The 20,595-nt window shown below is 40.6% G+C and overlaps 1 protein-coding gene across 8 annotated transcripts in view; it reads right to left on the reverse strand.

The window, feature by feature from the left end:
* Positions 1–20,595, reverse strand: part of RGS6 (regulator of G protein signaling 6) — a 247,239-nt gene that overhangs the window by 102,352 nt on the left and 124,292 nt on the right. For 7 of the 8 annotated variants that reach the window (XM_077180264.1, XM_077180265.1, XM_077180268.1 and 4 more), the window contains exon 3: positions 557–656. In XM_077180264.1, coding sequence (XP_077036379.1) covers positions 557–656 — 100 coding nt within the window. Of the gene's footprint in view, positions 1–556; positions 657–12,296; positions 12,549–20,595 lie in introns of those variants that run through there. The other variant, XM_077180267.1, reaches the window with a different exon arrangement.

Genomic DNA, 20,595 nt, shown 5'->3' on the forward strand with positions numbered 1-20,595 from the left:
TGAATAAACTCATCATCTATCAATGGCAGAGATCTTCATTGCATTGGAAAATACTCTGTCTGGAAGTATGTGGAGGGATGGTTTTGTACTCTGACTCCCCGTTTTGCACCATCCACACTTTTGTACACGGAGCTTTAACAAAGCAGCACACATGCATAAAAGGTATTTCACATTCCTCTACCTGCGATCAAAGCCTAGTAAGAGTATTTGGCTATGAGCAAGGAAACAACTTCAATTTTCTTTCCTGACCTCTTACCTAAGATTATCCTACCGCTGTCACAGGGAATAACTCTGACTGGTGATACTTTGATACATAACTTTTTTTAATAACTCACCCCAAAGAAATAGAAATGCTTGTTTACTAAAACAGAACTAAGGAATCTTTGTTCAGGTGTAAAGAATCTTACTTCAGCCTGTAACAGAACAACATATAGAAAAATTAGGCAGAGGGGGGCTTTTTTTCCTCACATCTCTTCCTTTTTGTGGCTTCAGTATGTTTGCTTAGAGACAGCAAGTACCAGCTCACATTCTTTTCTCCGCCAATTGCAGTTCTTACCAGTGACCACGCTGGGGATTTTGGACAGAAAGCTCTTGACAGTGCGGATGGGAACTCCACCTGTTTTGTCATCTTGCATTCTTGTAACAATGTCTTCAATCTGCCAAAAGAAAGGAAATACTTTGTGGTTTATGCAAAATGGTGACTTTAACACTTATATACCATTAGGGCTTTGGAGCCCTGCTGGTAGAATGGGTGTCAAATATACCATGTGTATTACTGCACAAACACAGAGGTAGAGACACTGCTACTTGCCCAAATTTAAACCCTGAGATTAGAAAGCATGAGATAACATAGACTAGCTTTGAAGACAATGGTTGGATACAAACAATCCAACTGCAACTGTGAGTTTTTGCTGACCAGGAATGATAGAAAGGTGGTGTTTGCTCCACGGATGAACTGGACTGCACTTCAACCAGTTTAAGGAGGTTCTCATCCAGTCCACTTTCCCTTCTGCACCCACATTAATTTGAATCTTCAATACTGTAACCTTGGGAGAGCTTTCATTTTCCAAAGGGTCCCAGACAGTCTATGTCTTCAGAAGAGTCTAAGGTGGAACAGCTGCAGGAGAACTTCCCCTGCCTCGTTTTTTTTTTGGCTAGAATGCTACATGTCCCATGGTCAGCACACAAAGTAAATAACCAAAAGTAAAACTATTATAGGGGAAAACTCAGTGGATTTTTAAAGCCAAGATACCTTTCAGGCACACACATAATCTATCACACACAGAAAGATACATGATCATCTTCAAAAGCCATGGCAATAAGAGGATCCAATTACTGGGGGAAGGAGCTTAATCCTCCTCCTGCTTACCCTGAAATGGGAAGGAATTTTTGTTCCTTTTAAGGCTACTTGCCATGCATTTACTTGAAGGCAATGCTAGGGAGAACAAAAAACTGAACATAAGCGCAATGCAGAAATTCAGTATCTCCAAAAACTCCTTTCAAGTTAATAAGGTCTCAGAAGCCCAACAAAAATAACCCCAAAGCCGTTGTCTCGGTTAGCTCAAGCAGTCAACAGCACAGACCCACCCTCTGTTGTTGACAGCTGGCTGAGAACAGCCAGACAGGGAGCACAGCCCTGATTTTACCAAAAGATTTCCTCCTTACAGATGCTACAAACAGAACCACAGCAGAAGGGTTACATCGTGGGAGCGTGGTCCCTCTCTCTCCTAAAGGCAGCCCAGAGCTCAACATGCTCTCTTCATCTCTGGGAAGCCACTTCATTTACATATGCAAGTGAGGTTTTTTTTTTTCACAGATTTAACACCTACATTTCAAAACAAGTTTAATTTCAAGCCTTCCCAAGGTGGTAAGACAATTTCCCTGCCAACTTCAGGCACTGAATTTGATCACTGTGTTCTTAACCTCAGGTTACCACTTAACTGAACTGTTCACACCTTGTTTATATATTACTTTTAATTTAACACGTCCTGAACAAATTCTCAGCAGGAATGAAATCACAAAGATGAAAATATCCTGACATTTTCAATATATTACATGAGCTTTGGGTACCTACACAGTTAATTTGTGATAGACTAATGATACTTTCCCCACAAATGAATCACCACGAAAATTAATACCACTTCTCCCTTTTGCCAGAGCCTTATGCAAAGTTGTTTGCTGATCAAAGCATTGGGCTTTTTTTCAGTCTAAGGATACCTGGAGAGGTAACTGCTCTGCTAAAGAGTGGACAAAAAGCATTTCATTTTGTTGAGAGGAGCCTGACAGCATCACTTGTTATTAACCCAGACCTAAAAGGCTGCAGCACTCCAAGATCAGACCTATGGCATGACAGGGCAGCTCAGTCACCTGCGAAGCATGGACACAACATCTCAGAATGGGTCAGGCCAAGAGGGACCACAGTGGGTCATCTGGCCCAACCTCCCTGCTCAAGCAGGTTCATCCTACAGCACATGGCACAGGATTACATCCAGGCTCTTGAATATCTCCAGTGGGGGAGACTCCACAACCTCTCTGGACAACGTGCTCCAGCACTCAGTCACCCACACACTAAAACCACTTTTCTGCATGTTCAGGTGGAACTTTCTGTGCATCAGTTTCTTCCTATTGCCTCTTATCCTATTGCTTGGTGCCTGAGTCTTAGACTTCATCCAGGAAAGTCAGCCAGACTGAACTGTTTCTGCAAGACAATGAAAATCCCTCTGTGTTACCAACCACATACTTCAACTGTATGTACTTGTAGCTGTCATCAGAGAAAGATTTTTCCATGCATATTAAGAGGAAACTGCTCTGAAATGTGCTATGAGTACCCCATGTCTCCAGGAAAACTTTAGGGCTTCAAGAATCATAAGAATAACATTTGGTAAAACTGTTTTTTTCTCTTTTTCTATTTGAATTAAAAGTTCAGAATGAAAAATTAGCTAAAATAATTACCTCCATGCTGGAAAATAAACTTTTTACTCTTTTGCTCACTGTAAGCTAAAGGAACCCCACCATCATTTATGTCATTAACACTACAAGAAAAGTTCAATTTCAAGCAAAATAAAACTTTAATTATCTTAAAAGAAAGATATATTGTTTTTACCTTAACTATTTCCCATTTCAATCAATCAAGCAGGCATTGGTGTCTCAAATGGGGCCATTAATTTCAGTTTCAGTTACAATTACAAATACCTACTGCATTTTTAAATAAAAAAATAAACAAAGCTACCCTAGAGATAACTCCTTCCCAAAAGGCTCTTTCTTACTCTTGTCTTCTAGCCTGACTACACTAGTGGCACTTACTGCTCTCCTTATTTCAAATTGTTGGATGTTTCTTTTCTCCTTCCCTTTCTACTCAAATTCCACACCTCCTTTCTCTCTCATCCTCTCATCTGATCCAGACATGATTACACACGGCATCCTCCTACAGCCTGCCCAGAATTTTCAGTCTGCTACCCAAGAGCCCACAGGATTACAAGCCCCTGGTTCTACATACTCTTCCCATTCCAAACACGCTTTTCTTGTGCTCTACAGCAAATTTCTGCCCTGCTCAAAGAGGACAGCATGGCATACTCAAAGAAATATTTGATGATAATTTTATCCTTTCTTAAAGTTATAATCAAGTATTAATTAAAATATTAAAAACCTGTATCTAGCAATGTTTCCAGGTTTTGTTCAGTTCTCTACAAAGAGAAGATCTGACCCTTTACACCAACCTTTGTTTTGCACCCACCTAATGCTTGCAGACATAATATCTGCAAGCCAGATCCACCCTGGATCCAAATTACTGCTGAGCTACGGAAATATTTCACAAAATAAGTGCTACAGTGACAAAGCAGAAAAAAGTGATCATTAGAGCTTCAAGCATGGAGGAAAGCAGAGGGCACATGAATTGTGAAGGTCACTTTCATCAAAGCTTTTAATCTTAACTTGTAAGAGAGTTACCTATACACTGGAGTGCTAATGACTCTCCCTTCAGCTTCTGCATGTCATTAAATGCCCCTTAGGCTTCCCTCGCTGAAGACAGGGAATGAGAGTCCTTGGACAGCTCATTTCATCAGGCTAGGAGGCAGAAAAAAGTATAATAAAGCATTCCTCATTTATCTCTCCTAAATGAGCAAGCTTCAGTGAACTAATTTCTGCCCAGCAAAAGTCATGGTAAGAATGAACAATGCTTTTTGGTTTTTTCCCTATGCTGGGGGTCACTGCTATTTCAATCTAGTATGATTTTGTAAAGGGAATTGTTATTCTTCCATCCCAGTGGATTCTGAGTCCGTATCTCCACAAGAAAGGCAGAGAAATTCACGTATCTGCTGTCTCTGTTAGCTACACACTGTAATGTATGCCTAACAAACTAGATCTGCTTTTCCTCCTGACTGGTTGCTGACAAGTCTACACCCTACTTCTATGCAGAATGTTTTTATTTCTCATTATCCCACTCTCAATGTACTGAAAAGGGCTTCTGGCTTCAGGACCACATTAGTGGAGATATAAACTACTGCAGGTAGTTTATAAGAGGTTACTAGCATATCCTGTTACACACAGTGTGATGAGAATTTAATGCATATATTACTGGTATTCATTAGACCTTCTTTTCCACCATCAGCACTTTTTCTGGCCTAAGGGGGCTGAGGGCGCAAAGTAGAAGACCTTGAATTTCTGTCAGAGTCAAGATGTTTATCACTGGAAGATGAGAAGCCCTTTTTCTGAGGCAGGACAAAACAAAAGACTACATTTGTTGATGCATTAGACTAAGTCATAATACAACAACAACTGCAACAACTACAGCCTGGCAACCTTGGGTCAGTGTGACCCAACATCTCATTACCATTTTAAGAGGGAAAACAACTCTCAAATTTGCAGTAGCTTTTCCTTCTCCCAGCACCAAGATAAAGCAGGCATCCCTTCTGCTGGAAGTTAGCACACACAGACTTGCTGAGCCCTGGTCAAGGTTGGCCTTGAAGGGGACACACTGAGGGAAGGTCAAGTTACACACGGAGAAGAAAAGCTGCCAGTTCCCACCTCCTGCAGCCCTATACCCAGACACCACCAGTTCCACTAATGGATCTCCCTGGCTCAACTCAGTTGTGGCTGAGTGACATATAATGATGTCAGAGGCCCTCATGGTCCCATTTTTCATTTTATTTTGTGAGTTAGTGAGGAAAACAGTGCCCTTTTCATATTCTAGCATCTGAGTTAGATGTACATATTCCCTCAGACCCTGCAGGAAAGCTTCTGCTGCCTATTTCTGAATATTTCAGTATGTACCAGGTGCCTGTCTGATTACTCACAGCAGCTACCCTACCCCTGGGGCCTCCTGTCACCATCTAACCTGTGGCTGGAAAGTCTCCAGGCATCACTCATCAGTGCCAACATTAAATGCATAGGGTTAGAGAGAGCACTGTGCAGTTGCAAAGATCCTCTCTGACCTGGCCAATGGCAGCTCTCATGTGTATTGGGGGAGCTGGATGTTACATGGAGCAAAGGATCAGTCTGTTAGCAGCTAGCATGATGGCAATGATTATAAGCACATTTGATCTTTTCACTGAAATACAAGTTTAAAAGAGACTGTTTCTCACAGTGCCAGCTCTTACTCCCATAAGTGCCTCTGACACTACTGGTGTGCCGGAGCATTCTGCACCTGCTGACTCCTGCCACACAGCCCACTCATGCACAGACAAGGAAAGTTAATTTGACAAGATGCCTGAAGCCAACTTGCTTCACTGGTCCAGACAATTTCACTCTGCTCAAAAAACAAGAAGAAAAATCTGAAAAATAAGGGCTATACAGCTCCCTTTGGCACCCTCAAGGGAGAAAGAACAACCTTGCCTCTGAGACAATGCTGGAAAGCGGCAGAGCAGCACTGATGGAGAATTGTGGTATGGCCTTCAGCAATCAGCATCATCTGCTTCTGTCCAAGTCTCCTCTCCTGCGTAACAGAGATAATACCGAACTACACAGGGGTGCTGAGACTTAATTCAAAGCTGTCCAAGGGCTTGGGATGCCTCAAATAGCAGATGCCACACAACTACGAAAGTTATGCTCCCCATCTCTGACAACCTTCCACAGTCCCAGGAAAACCAAATGACAGCAGAGCACAGATGTGTCAGCTGACAAGGCCATTTGGCTGCTTCCCACCTGACCAATGTCCAGTGACAGCTGAAGTCAGGCCACTTGTGGAACTTGTGCTGTTCCTGATGGAGTTCTCCCTTCTTTTTAAATTTCAGAGCTTATTTCAGATAAAGGCAGAGTATACTACATATCTCCCTTAATTTTGAGTGTGTTTCAGGAAGTGTTAACTGTGATCTTCAGATGTTTATTGGATGGTGAAACAGAGCTAATAATGTCACCTTGAAAACAGTAACACGCCTTAGCATTTATATATCTCTACTGTCAGTGGGAAGGTATCAGTGAAGAACAACCACCAAGGCATTTGTCATGATTAATTGTATGCTGCTGCTAATCCAGCTAGAGCTTCACAAAAGTGAGCATCTACTCACAAGTCATCACATGGAGGGACAGGTTTCACCACGTCAATTGGATTATACAAAACAATCCCTAGGGAAAAACTGTGACACTTCCTCAGCTGCAGAGGTGCAGCATCAGAGTCTGGAAGGTACCAGGCAGCAGTTTTTTGATCAGACTGTGCCTCCCCTAACACAGCCTACAGTGTCAGCTCTGCACAGCACCCCCAGCTCAGGCCTAGGCTGTGTTACAAGAAAACATAGTCATGGAAAATGAGAGCTGGAGCTATTCCCCTCAGGCACTATATGCACAGTTGGAAAACAGGGTTTAATATTCAGCAGGAAAAAAAAGCATAGCAAATTAATTCAGCAAACAGAGATTCTCCAAATGAGCTGAACTAATGCAATTTTCTCCCTCCCCAAAAATCAAGCTTTTAGCCCATGAGTGTCAACAGTAAGAAGCAAAAGACATCAATGTGTCAGTGTTATGCAAACTCAATTTTTCATTAAAAACATTTTGACAGACAACTCCCGATGAGCTCAATTTCTACATGAGCTATAATTGCTTAAAAGAGGAAGCTATTTTGTCATGTTAGAAAGCTGTGTAAAATTAAAAATCTCTTGCTTATTGATTGTGCTACTGTAATTACAGTTGCACATCCTTGGGCCTCTCTTCCACTATGCATCATAACAGAAGTGTCTTGTGAACAGCACTGCAATTTTTCCCCATGCTTTCTACGTTTATGGCAAAGATGCCCCATATATGCACCTAATCAGCTTTAGAGATCTTACACCATTGAAAGAACAACTGCTCTAATTAGAAACTTTCTAAGCCTAGCTCCAAAATAGACCAAATATTTACTTTGGTAAATATTTACTTTGTTCCATAAGCAGAAGTGTTAAGCTTTTTTAAATAGTAGGAAAGTGTCATAAATATCCAATGAAAAGACAATATGAATTTTTTAAAAAAGCCCAGTAGAAACCAAGTGGCCATAGAATTGTGACTTCACAGAAGTGTAAAGAAAGTCATATTTAAAAAAAATAAATACCACCTCTGCCACACAGTATTTATTGAATAGATGTGGCTTTTGTGTAACTTAACGAACTATGCAAATCTATGCACAGAAAAACACATAAATGCAAAGATTATTTCAGCCAGGAAACCTGTAGGATGGAATGATCTACACACTGTTTTTCAGTGTGCCATCTGAATTGAAGGAATCACCACTTTGGGGGAAAAAAGGAAGAAGTTAGTCCCTGTGTCCTTTAAACAGTGCTGCTAAGGGAAGGCACTGGTGCTGGCACCATTTGGGCTGTTTGTATCTGCAAGCTTGTGACAGAACAGAACCTCCCAGACCATTTCTCACAGGTCACCAGTCACCTAGTACTAACTGCATCTGACCACGCCACCCTCAGCAAATTTGAATGGATAAATCTGAAGTGCTCTGCAATGACTATCTGCAGAAAGAAGACTGAATCAAAACAAAGCAGCAGCATGGGTTGAAATTTGAAGAAGTGAAGTTATAACAAGAAATCTAGAGCTGCACTTCTGGAAACATATGCACCATAGCCCCCATACAAGAGGTGTTTGGGGGAGCATAGGAGTAGATGCTTTCCTTTGATGTGGTTTACTGAAGTCACTGACTGCAGGGACTGACAGCATCGCTGCCTCGCTCCAGCCAGCGTCCCACGCACAAGCTTCCATGGAAACAGTAGAGATTTTCTCTTCTGTTGCATCACTGCCCTGAATGTAAAACTATGCAGGTCTCCAGACTGCTCATACAGTGACGAATGAGGAGCAGAGCAGACGTGCTAGCACAGCCCTCATGGGGCCCCTGCAGCAGGGCAGGATGCTGTAGGTGACCTGGCAGAGCCCTCCCAGCCTGCTCCCACGCACAGGGACACGGCCTGGCCCCTTGTCCAACCCACTGCAGGCAGGGCACGGGGGGGAAGAACATTAACCAAATCTCAGCAATGCTCAGAAGCAAACCTGTGACTCTGCTGCCATCCTACATAACCCTGCACAAACCAACTTGAATTGACAAATTCCAGAAGTAAGTTTAGTTTCAACATCTTTGATTTTGCCAGGTCTTCTTTTGGGGATCAGCTCCCACACCCTGAACTTCACTTAGAGTTCTGGCCATCAGTTAATCAATCATTCTCATGCAGGACAAAACTATGTTGAACCTTGGGGGTTTTTTATTCTAAAACAATTGAGAAAGCTTCTGAAATCTTAAATCTTCCAGCACCATTGTGTTAAGTATCCAATTTGTAACATTATTCAAGGACACTTATTCAAGCCACTTTAGAAGCAGCACATAAGAAGCTGTCTTAGTATTACACTGTGGTCTGTGCCTGACCTGGCATGAGGAAACAGCACCTCTCTCCCCATGTGATGCTGAACCGAAGATTCATAAACACAGCCCTCAAAGAGGAAGCTCACTTTCCTCTGGAGCATGAAATACAGGGCACTTCCAGACAGAAGAATGCCAGTCAATAGTGGGTCACTAATCTATTACCACTCAGGAACTTGCAGCTCCCCAAATCCTGATAAAGTGAAGACCTGGTTAGGACTGCACCCAGATCACTTCAAACCAAATCCACAACCCCAGGTGAACTCACATCCACACTTTCCAAAGCTGGGAATTGGACAATATTTTCAAGTCCCATCATCCTACTCAGGAGCTGGAATCACAGAGTTGCCCACCTCCCATCCTCACTGCTTCAGTGCAAGGCAGGGGAGGAAAGAACTGTCCAGCCACCTTCTTCCAGCATCCCTGGCATGTGACAGTGAGCCTTTCAATGCAACAGGGTGCAAAAGGCCATCCCTGGGTCTGGCAAAAATTACTTCAAGCAACGCTGAGCAAAGGTGAAAAGACAAGTTGTTCCTCATGAGTGTTTTCTCCCTTTGCTACAAAATGCAGCAACTGTTACCTAACTGCTCTGAAGTATTTCATTAAATATATCATTTATTGAAATGAAATACAGATGCATAAATATTAAGCAGACAAGAAGTTAAGATGCAGTTGGTAGATGCTCAGTCAGGGTTTTGGCATTGTTACTGCTTTCTTTAAATATCTGAATAATGATGAGCATTGTATCACCTCAAACACTCAGGGAAGGCTGTGTTGTTCTCTGAGTCACACTTTTTAAAAGCAAAATAGATTTTTTTATGCCACTAATAAATATTTAACAGGGAGCAAACTCTGCAGTTGAAGGGGGGAAAAATTATCTGCTGCATTCCTGACCTTATTCTGCATACAGGGGAAGAAAACAAAAAACCCAGTCCAATTTAAAGTGACTATTTTCTACTTTAAATGGTGTGTTCTAAATTTGCACTTTGATTTAGACCCCACAGCTGAAGGAAGATTTGTGTCCACATCCTTGTGGAAGGACAGAAAGGTATTTGTAGTGAAAAGGAGGATACATGAATCATAAGACCAGACTTTTACACTGTGGACTTCTTGATTCAATCTGAGCTTCATCAAACCACTATCAACTGCAGGCAAAACAAGATGAAACTAAGTAGGACAAGCTTGAGAATATTATTATTTAATAAAAAATGCAATGTACTACATTTTATGTTCTTTTTGCAAAGCTTCATAAGGATGTTCCTAACTTCTCCCACAGTAGTGAAGATACTTGGAGCCATGCAGGAAGTAGTTTGTAAATTATTTCTGGTATGAGACATAAAAGTTGGGGTTTGTTACTCCTTGCAGGGAAGCTGTAGCACTGGTACCAAATCTCTACCATTAACTTTCCAAATGAATCGATGAGGGAAACTATCCAGCATATCTCTTCTTTCTACTTCGACAGGTTTCTGTGGCTTACCTAAAATAAATTAGGCAGAAATATATATACTTGCTCACAAAACCAAACATTTTTCTTCAAAACAACAACAAAGTGGGGCTTCAGGAATATTTTTCTACCTTTTTTTCCCAAGCATTCCTCTGTGTATGTAATACTGTGACACATAATTCAGTGTGACAGGTCATTTCATACCTCATTTAATTCTTTGCACTGCAAAGTGCCCTACCACAATAAAGATAAGCTACATCCCTCTTGCCCCCAAATGCTGTGGACCATATAAAGCAGAGAAGTTCATAAACTACAGGAAAGACAAGAAATCCTATTCACAACAGTCAAAAGGTTGTATTTGGTTTCTCTTCCTCTCCTTGTGATAGTGTCACCTTGTAATTTCTAATATTGTTTTTACACATAAAAATAAAAAAAATACTCAAGAAAAAAAGGCAAAGACAAAGAAAAACCACCCAAGTTTCTACTCAGGATGAAAAGATACCACTACAAAAAATAATGTAATTTTTTTAAAATTTCAGAACAGAGGGAAAGTAGAAGCTTTGAGAAGACTTGTCAGCAAGTGAAAGAATGTAGACTTAATTATTTGTGATACATCTAAATCCATCTATTTTCTTCACATTGCTTTTTAATAACTTTTAAATACATCTATTAAAAAAAATTGGTTTATGACCACAAAGTGTTGGAAACACCAAGGAAACACCTTGGTTCAACCCACAAAGAGACAATGTTGAAGATTTTAGCACTATGTGACTTTCTGTACTAGCTCTGGGAAGGAGTTCCAAACAAAAAGCAGTCCTACTGCTGTCCACCCACACCATGGCTAAATGCTGCAAAGTATGGATGCAATTCTCTTAGCGAGGTGATAACATTTGGGCAGTTAGCAATTATCAAAGAAATGTTTTTCAAGTACTCTACTTCACTCTCTGATGTGTTAGTGAGCAGTACTAAAATGAAAAATATTAGATAAAATTTAAAATCCAAGCAGTAATCAAAACAGATTGCATATTGTCTGACAAAGGTTATCTTCATTTGGCAATTCATTTATTCAAATATGCTAAATTATGCTGATGGAAAAGTTCGCGTAACATAGGACTCAGAGAGGTTCTTTAACTGAGCCACTCAAGTGCTTTGGTCCTTGACTTTGATAGCAGCTATTGCTGGAATGAAAAACCCAAACCTCACAGATTGCTCAGTAGAATGCATACATTAAAAGTGCACATGATTCATAACATGATCATCAGTACAGGACTTGTTGACATTTTCATGCACTGAAACTATCATTTATTATGCCAAGATTAACTGGTGCTTTCCCTTTGGCAAAGAAAACGTTGCAAATCAAACAGTAGTTATGAGCTCTGCCATAACTCAATTACAGTCTTCACCTGTATATATATATACAGTAAATAACTTCAATGGATGAAGTTATTTACTTCAACACCAATTTTATGATTTATTCAGTGGTTCCCTTGCTGTTAGCTCTGAACTTTTTAGTAATGATATTGCTAAAGATAAAAAAATTTATAACACCTTAGAAAAAGAATTATTTTCCTTCTTAATATAAAGAGATACCAATTTCTCCTCCCCACTCCTAAAGTTTTCCTTCCAAATTCCTGCTAATAATAAATCAAAGAACACATTGCAGTAAACATGTGGCAGTTAATAAAACAATGCCGCATCCGTTTTTTTTCAAATCTCAACCTCAAACTGCTGTTTGATTCAACTCTGGCATTTAATGCAGCTAACGCACAAATGAGGTTCTGCTGTTTTAACCCCTATTTTACAATACTTGTCAAACATTTTCTGAAGAGAATCATAGGTGTTCCAGCCCTACAGAACACTCATGCACTTTTCTAGAGCACAAATGGCTAAAAATGAACCCTGCCAGAGACACTGATTTTAAATTCTTTTACCTCTTGACACCTAACCAGTATTTTTCCGAATTTGAGGGGAGGATAGGGAAGACCTACATGTGGACTGGAAGTCAGAAACTCTACAAAGAAAGGTATTGCTTACCTTTTGGTACTTTATGATACAATCTTCTCTCCAGGGCACTGTGTAAGAGACAACTGAAGACACAGCTCACGACACAGAATTGCCCAGCAAGAGCACAAGGCACTCTGGCCTTCCTCTCCTGCCAGCAGACAACACAAAAGGCCATCTTTGGCCCTGTAATGCCAAGTTGCTGTTTTATTCACTGGGAAAGGACAGGACAGAATAAAAAGCAGAAACTGCATCCTGTGGCTGCAGCTTGGTGGCTGTTCCAACACATGAATACAGCAAATGAGGGAGAGTGAGCTGCCTCCAGAATATGAAATAGCTGCTCTTACCCTTTTTTATATCACTGTCATATGATGTCTGTATCTACCCATGGGTGGATTTCCTTCCTTTCAAACAAAGAAAGCATTCACTCTAGAACATAAATAGTAAATCTTTGGCATGACACACGTAAGTTTTCTCATGGATTTTGTGTTCAATTAGATCTCTTTTCATGGTGTGGAGGGAAAACATCTAGCACAGGTAATAACACCATAAACATGCTAAATTTCATTTTGCAGGAACAACTGGTTCTACAACACAGTTTGGACTTTAACTCTACCTTACTTCCCCAACCAATGGCTTCTGTACTAGTATACTTTGCTTGTAGAATATTGCTTGACTAAAGAAAAAAATATTAAACACCTATACATCTCAGCTGTACAAGAGTGGTTTGCCAGAATGTCTTTTTCACTACACTTTTAATGTTAATGCTTGATGCCAAAAGACGGAATTGTTGATTTTTTTTTTAATTGTAGAATGGCAGCTGAGAGATGTGGTATTTTGTTGTAGTTCTCATGGATTCAAACACTGAAACAGAGTAATATACTAAGAATAACACATAAAAATGAATTTTGAGCACCTAGAATTACAATATAAATCACAGATCACATTAAAATTATTTACCTTCCCCATTCCAGGATGGAATGAAAGTAATTTTACACACAGATGGGAAATACATTTAATGGCTTACTAAATAAACAGGGATCATTGTTTTATGATGCTTAAATTGTTTTCCCATTCCAGCTTTTGTAAAAACACTTAGGATCCTCAGAAATATGACTTTGACTTTTAGATACAGAGGAGTTACATGTCAGCATGCCTGACTTGTACCCCTATGCTGTTAAATCTTATTAGTGCCAACTCTGACACTAGTGTTTCATGGTAAATCACTAGCAAAAGCAGATAAGGGGGTTTCACTTTGCTATAAAATCATCTTCCGATCAGTTAACGTCACTGAAGTGTTGGTTTATTCACTATTGAGGCAGAATCAAAGTCTACCTATTCTATAATTTCCTTTTTCTAAGGTATTATCTCCCAAGTTTTTTCTCTGTTCAACTACAAAACAACAAAAGTAGCTCTGAAACAGGATTAAAAGATACCTAGCATGCTTTCCAGCAATTCATGTTTCAGTGCACTAACTTTTTGTAGCAATACAACTACAGGTTGATCAAAAAAAAGAACAGAAAATTACTATAATTATTCTTATTGATAAGAATGAAACTTGCACAAAGAAATGTATTTAGTGCTTCCTCGCTTAAAAAAAATTATACATTTTTAACCATAAATTCTACCCTCAACTAAAACTATGTAGTTCTGCAGCAGTGGGTTGGGTTTCTGTATCTTTTTTTTTCCCCAACTCGCATAGCAAGGAAGAAAACCAACAACAAAAGAACTCAAGAAACTTACTCCAGAATATTTTTTCCTTTATGTTCCTCCCTCCTTAGCAACTTGTTGTACCCCTTATCCAACCTGATTTGATATTCCATCCAACTGCCAGATTCTGCCCCTAAGGCCCCACTACCTCCCCCTTCATTTGTGCAGTTGTCCAAGGACTTGAGGACATACAGCACTTAAGGGCTAAGTGCTGCTTGCATTGAAATACGGTGCCACATTTCACTTTCCTTCATTTTTCCACACATGAAAGCTAGATAAACAGCTCAGGAGCCTTCTATCTGAAACCTTTCCTGGGGAAGGAGAGGAGCACAGTAACCATGAGTGCTTTCAAACTGAAAGCCAAATGTGGTCACTCACACCCATGCTGCAGTGGATAACTGCTCCCTCCTGGAGTGCAGCTCTGAGGTAGAAGATGGTGCTGTGACAGGAAATGGTAGGTGGAAAAAACACTCCTGCAGCACCAAAGGTGCAGCCACTCCACCATCAGTCACAGGGAAAGAGAATTGACTAGGGCTGCCTGTGTCCAACATCAGGCAGCAGAAAAAACCATGGCTGGGCTCTGAGCTCAGTGCTGCTGTACACTCTGCTTCTGGATTCATGAACCTTATGATGTTATCAGTCCTTGTGTATTAGCAGAGGAGATGGGCACAAATAAATAAGCAAAACCTTCTTTTATTTTTTTTTTAGTGTCTGTCCCTTTAATTAGCTGAACACTACAAAGAGATGGGGCACTTTGTTCCTAACCTGCTAACAGAGAGCAGATAAAGATGTTTAAGCTACAACCTTGGTTTGATGAACATTTTTCATTTTGACCAGCCCCTGAAGCCAAAAGCTATTATGTTTTTCAGGTAGATTGAGTAATGAGCTTTTCAGTAAGTTTCAGTAACACTTCAGAGCAATTCAGTTACTCTCCTCTCTTGCCACTTTATTTCTACTACAAGCAGTTTCTTGCTCTGACATAATGTCACGTTTTTGTTAAGATGGAAAGATGAAATGTGGATCCTTCTATTAATACATGAACCCTGCAACTCACAAAAAGCCAAGAAGACTTATTTGAAGTAAAATACTTCTCTAAGGACAGATGCACATAATTCTCATGCTTGGCTGATGGGAAATATATGCATGTATGCACACATACACTGTAAAAGAATCAAACTCCAAATATGAACGAGCATGAGTCAACTGAAATTTCTTCATTCAACCACAGCTGAATGCTGGGTCTATTCATGTTTTTACAAGAAAAACTAAATGCAAAGGGTATACTGTGAACTACTTCTCTTCACAATTTTTAATACAGAGCACTCCTTCAGAAGTGATGTTTTATGTTCTACATAAAAGAGACTAACTAAGAAAGTAAATAAATCCTCTGAAATAAGTAGTGTTGACAGATTTTTTTCACTACTTACTTTACCATAAGTCAAAGTGAGTGAGCAGGATTTGGTACTTAATGCCAACAACTTCATTAAAAAAAAAAGGCAAATAAAAGCAACACTAATAAAAAATCAACAGGAATTAGACACTTCTCCTCCATCTAAGATGTCTCACAGCACTTGCTGTCTGAAGCACAAAGGCAGGAAATACAAGACTTCATAAATCTGTTATTTAACCAGGGTGGTGGGGCAACAGAGTCCTTATACCTGGAGTCAGCTCAGCAAGACACAGCCCTGTGTTTCTCACCCACCGGTAAGACATTCATAAGAAAATTAGTAATGGCTGAACAAGTGGATAAAGTTTAAAAAAAAAGAAAGATTCTCTGCAAGCCCTCTTCAGTTTTGTACCAATATCAAGTGGTCCCTATTAGTGCTAGGAAGTATGCATGAAAAGAAACAAGACCCGACAGCCCGGAGATCAGCAGCTCCGGCTCCATGCTGGCCTGTGCAGCTGCTCCAGCTCAGCAGTGCACAGGAGCTCTGCGGGAACAGGGCAGGAGGGGAGGGCGGGAGGCCATCCATAATTCATGGCTGAAGAGCCAGATGGAAGGCAAAGGGACTGCACACTGCATGGTGATTTCCAAGCTGGCGTTCTTGAGACTCTTCAAGGCTGTTAATGTGAGCATGGCCAGCAGGTATTTACTGGTGTCTTCCAGTACATAAATGAGCTGCTGGAAGGGGCTTATGCTAGCCACTGCATCCCAGACCTGAGCAGCTCTCCAAAATGCTTGCTGAGATGGGTTGGTCTCTACCAGAAATTCAACACCAATTGCCTCCATTCACATTCAGGAATCAAATTCATAATCAGAGAGGTCTGACTGCTTTCTCATATTTAACACTCTTATCAGAATTAGGCATCTGATATACAGGCTACTGACAGGTTTTCGGGTCAGGCAACTACTACTGCAAAATAAAAAAAAAAACCAAAAACCAAAATAATCATAGATCTCTATTCTCTGCTCATAGTCCTTACTCAGACAAAATATTTGCCACCAAATTCCATGTATCATTTGGCTGGTCACTTCTGCAGCTATCCTGAATCCAAGGAGTCAGTAACTGCCTTTTCAATATAATATCAACTTCAATATACCTGGACGCAATGATTTGTGTCACTCAATCACTGCCTCTGAATTTCAGGTCACCCTGAGGGCTTAATGCTCATCTTCCTGGTATTAGTTGTTTCCCACCTTGTTTAGATTTCTGTCCTTCCCATTACCCTGTTATTAGCAACAAGTGACTGTCACAAGCATTTTGCCTTTGCTTTCCAGATGTAGTAAGAGAGGAATTTGGATTCTCTTACTTCAGAACATGCAGCTCCTCTTTACTGGTTCTCTGGACTTCAGAGGAGGTTACTTCCCACCTTGCTGCATATTTACCTTCAAGTGCCTCAGTGTCCTCATCTCCTTTGTCATCCTGCTCCCCCCACCACACACCTGTTCCTCTGGAAATAGGACAATTTGTCACTCACTAGTCCCAAGCTTGGAGAGCTCTCTGGGAAGTACCAAACATGCTCAGGAGGGAGAGGGCTCCAAAAAATGCTGCTTATTCAGTCCTGCTCTATATATTTGATGCTTCCTCTGAAACTCGCTGTTTGTACAGCTTTTGAACCCACTGTCACACCCACATTTGGTGGGGATGGGAGATATCAGATACAATTACAATTCTACAAAATTCTACAATTACAGTTCTACAAAAACAAGTGGTTATATATCAGAGAGATTTCATCCCTCATGTGAGTACCAGGGCTATAGGAATTCCTGCACTGAGCACCCAACACCTATTTGCCCTCAGACAACACACGCACACAAGAGAGACCTTATGTACAACCCAGACATATGGGAACAACTCTTGCTAAAACTTGCAGCCAACTTGGAGAAGGCAAACCTGAGAGAAGCTGTGTTTCTGTTACTCTGTTTTTTACCAGACTACCTAACATACCTTTCCTTTCTCAGCAGTCTACAGTGCACCCAGTTTAAGACCAGCACCAGTTACAAGCCTCCACCCCAGTTCAGGGATGTTTGTTCTTGCCTCTGCTTCAGAGCTTGCTGCCCTTGCCAAGGTTCCAACACATCTGGCTGTGAATCAGGACACAGGAAAAACTCTACTTGGTTGTAGTGCGCAGAGTTGGAAGACAGCTGCTTATACAACTTTGGGGTGTAGAGGAGGGCAAATTCTTGGACAGAAAGACAAACAGCCCAGAATTCATTATTTAAAATGCATTTCCTTGCCTGTTGAGAAACTCACAGGAAGCTTTCCCTCAACTTCAGAGAATAGCAAAAGTTACAATATGAACAATACATGCTTCATACCTTAATCAGAAATGAAAAAGGAACTATTACCTTAAAAAGGTAAGTGCCACTGAGTACCTCCAAGTTAATGTTGGCTTATCATTAAGGGAACTGTACCAGAGTCTTCAAACACTGCAGGAATCCATATTTGCAGTTTTACTCAGTATCTGCTGACATACCCATTCACACAGTACAAACACAGGTATGTGCCCCACATTCACCATCAGTTTTCACACCACCTTTTCATGTGGCAGATTTAAGAACAAGAGACACTAAATTTGTGACATCTCCAACAGTTCCTCCCTGTTATTAGAAATTAAACTGCTCAGTTACCATATAGTATCTTTCAGTGGTTCTAATTCTGAGAGGGTTTTCATGTTCATGGGAGTTTCAACAGGCATTGGGCCATGAAGTTTTTCTCCATAAAATACCATATTTTAATTTGTTATTCCTTTATTATTAAAAAACTCCTCTTGATGATAACAATCTCAGTTTTTCCATAAATTTTTACATTCACAGCTCCAAGTATTTTCTGATAATTTTCATTGATAAGTTTGCATTTCATTTTTTAAATTAGTGTTTATGAGCATTTCTATGAAAGGGTAATAACTCATACCACTGAAGTTGTGTGCACAGTTTGTTCACTCCTCATAGCACTGTTCCTACATATGTCAGTCTTAGGTATATAGAAAATTTCAGGTCACTTCTGCATCAATTTATTGAGAAAATACTGACAAAGTATTGAGTAGATATTTACAGTATGCTGAGTATTACCTAGCTGAAAAGATCAGTTAAAAGGCTCTGTGATGAGTAGGAGGGAAGAATACATTCATGCCAATCCACTGAAATAGACTGGTTGCCACTGCCAACAGCTATGCTTTGGCTGATAAAAGTCTTTGAGCAACAACAATTGCTATATGCTCTGTACAAGGAAGTACAAAAATGAATTATCCACAAGTAGTATTATTCTCAATTGCTGTTGGGTTTTTCTTTACTACAGCCTTCCTCAGATCTCTTGTATTATTTAAAACTAATGATGTTTCAGTCATTCAAAAATGCTACATGTAAAAATGCTGGTGCATTTGCTTCATCTGAATGATGCTAAAGGCAACTTCTGGCATGCCCCAGTTGCTGAGCTCAAAACAATTTTTTTAGTAATGTATGCATGAACAAGGGTTTGCTGCTATATAGCTCTGTCCTAAATGGAAATATCAAAAAAGCCTGTCTTTTTAGATTGAGACCTCTAGGAACTGAAAACTAAACTAGCATGAAATATCCCTCTCTCACCTTCTTTGAGGTGAGACATCTCATCAGTGGATGTGGATATAGGCAGAGGTGAGCAGTGAGGTGCTGGAAGAGACTTTGCATCACAAATTTGGGACAATATATTCCAAAGCCTGCACCTGGCCTCCTATACTTGTATTCCTATCCTTGTTGCTGTTGCTTTATCTGCTAATTCTTTATCATAATTTCCTCCTGTGGAAAGCAAAATGAGAACTCTCTCTCTTTCCTGCAGTTTATTCAACCAACCAGCCTCAGCAGCTTAGTCAAGTGGGGATAGAGCCACAGCTCCTCTGCTAGCTCCCCTGCCATGGCCTGCTTTGCCCTCCACAGCCAATCCAATGGGGCTGTGCCAGCAGCAGCTGGACTTGAGATGCTGTCCCTTAAAGCATGCTGCTGAGGGATCAATCTCATGCTCCATTTTCTTACACTCTCTCGGGTCAATCAGGCCTCTTAAATCAGTGGCAGCCCTTCTACAAGTTTTTATTTTTCTCAATAAGGTTCTCAAGGAATTGTAGAAACACATGGCTTGGATGTTTTTCTCTTTTAAAATAGAAATTTAGGAAAAGTATGTTCTGTCTTTTCAGCTTTATCTGTCTGCACAATTTTTAAAATAACTTGTGACTGCATGTTAGAGGATGCTGTTTCTTACAAACTTTTAATGCCTGTATTAGACAAAATTGCATTTATGAATTAGGTCTTATCATCACCAAGGCATAAGCAAGCTATTAATATAACACTAACTGCTATTACTATTAGCTCTGGGAGACTGAAACTTAGTCCAGGAACATTTCTAATTGCAACTGACACGAACCTTTGATTTTTGCTCTAAATTAACGGAATGAGCAGTGAATGTCAGACTATATTTTGGAAGAGAAAAGCAGCCTTACAAATCTATTCCTTACCTGTCTGGCAACAGTTCAGTGACCTTCACAGCTGGGTGAAGAGTTACAGAAGAGCAAACCCCAGGAAGATGGAGAGCCTCCCTGACTCAGACATAAACCAGGGAATTAAACATATTGTTTGCTTCAAGTCACAGACAGCAATCAGACATGAACAGAAGAATCACTTGCTCATCTTCTCTTGGTTTTAAAGGTGCTTCCCCAACACAATCAAAATTGAATGCCCAAATATCACTCAAACAGGTAAAAGCTGGAGCAAGCCCTGAAGCCTTTCACTATCCCTGCCCTTTCCTTGCCTCAGCCAGCCTCAAGGAGGGGGAAAGGCTACCACCATTCCAGCAGCTCCCCAAGACTGGTAGCTTTTTGCCAGTGAGCATTTCCAGCCTCTTAAAAAGAAAAACATTCGTTTCTGGATAAGGACAAGGCAGACCCTGTAGTAAACCCCATGGACCTGGGAAAGGCACCATGGAGGATCTGAACAATAGGAATGCTGACACAGCAGCAAATAAGTTCCTGTCTCCCGAACCCCCCGCCCCATAGCCTATCTCTGTAACCCTATAAGGCTATGTTACTTTAACCCTTACCATTGGTCAAATCTGGATCCCCCCGAACCCTATGAAAGAAGCATACTTTAGCCCATTCGACAGAAGAAGAGCTGTCGCTGGGACCCTTCACAGACTTCCCCAATAAAGCCATCTCT

Source organism: Agelaius phoeniceus, chromosome 6 (assembly GCF_051311805.1).
Source record: "Agelaius phoeniceus isolate bAgePho1 chromosome 6, bAgePho1.hap1, whole genome shotgun sequence".
Lineage (NCBI taxonomy): Eukaryota > Metazoa > Chordata > Aves > Passeriformes > Icteridae > Agelaius > Agelaius phoeniceus.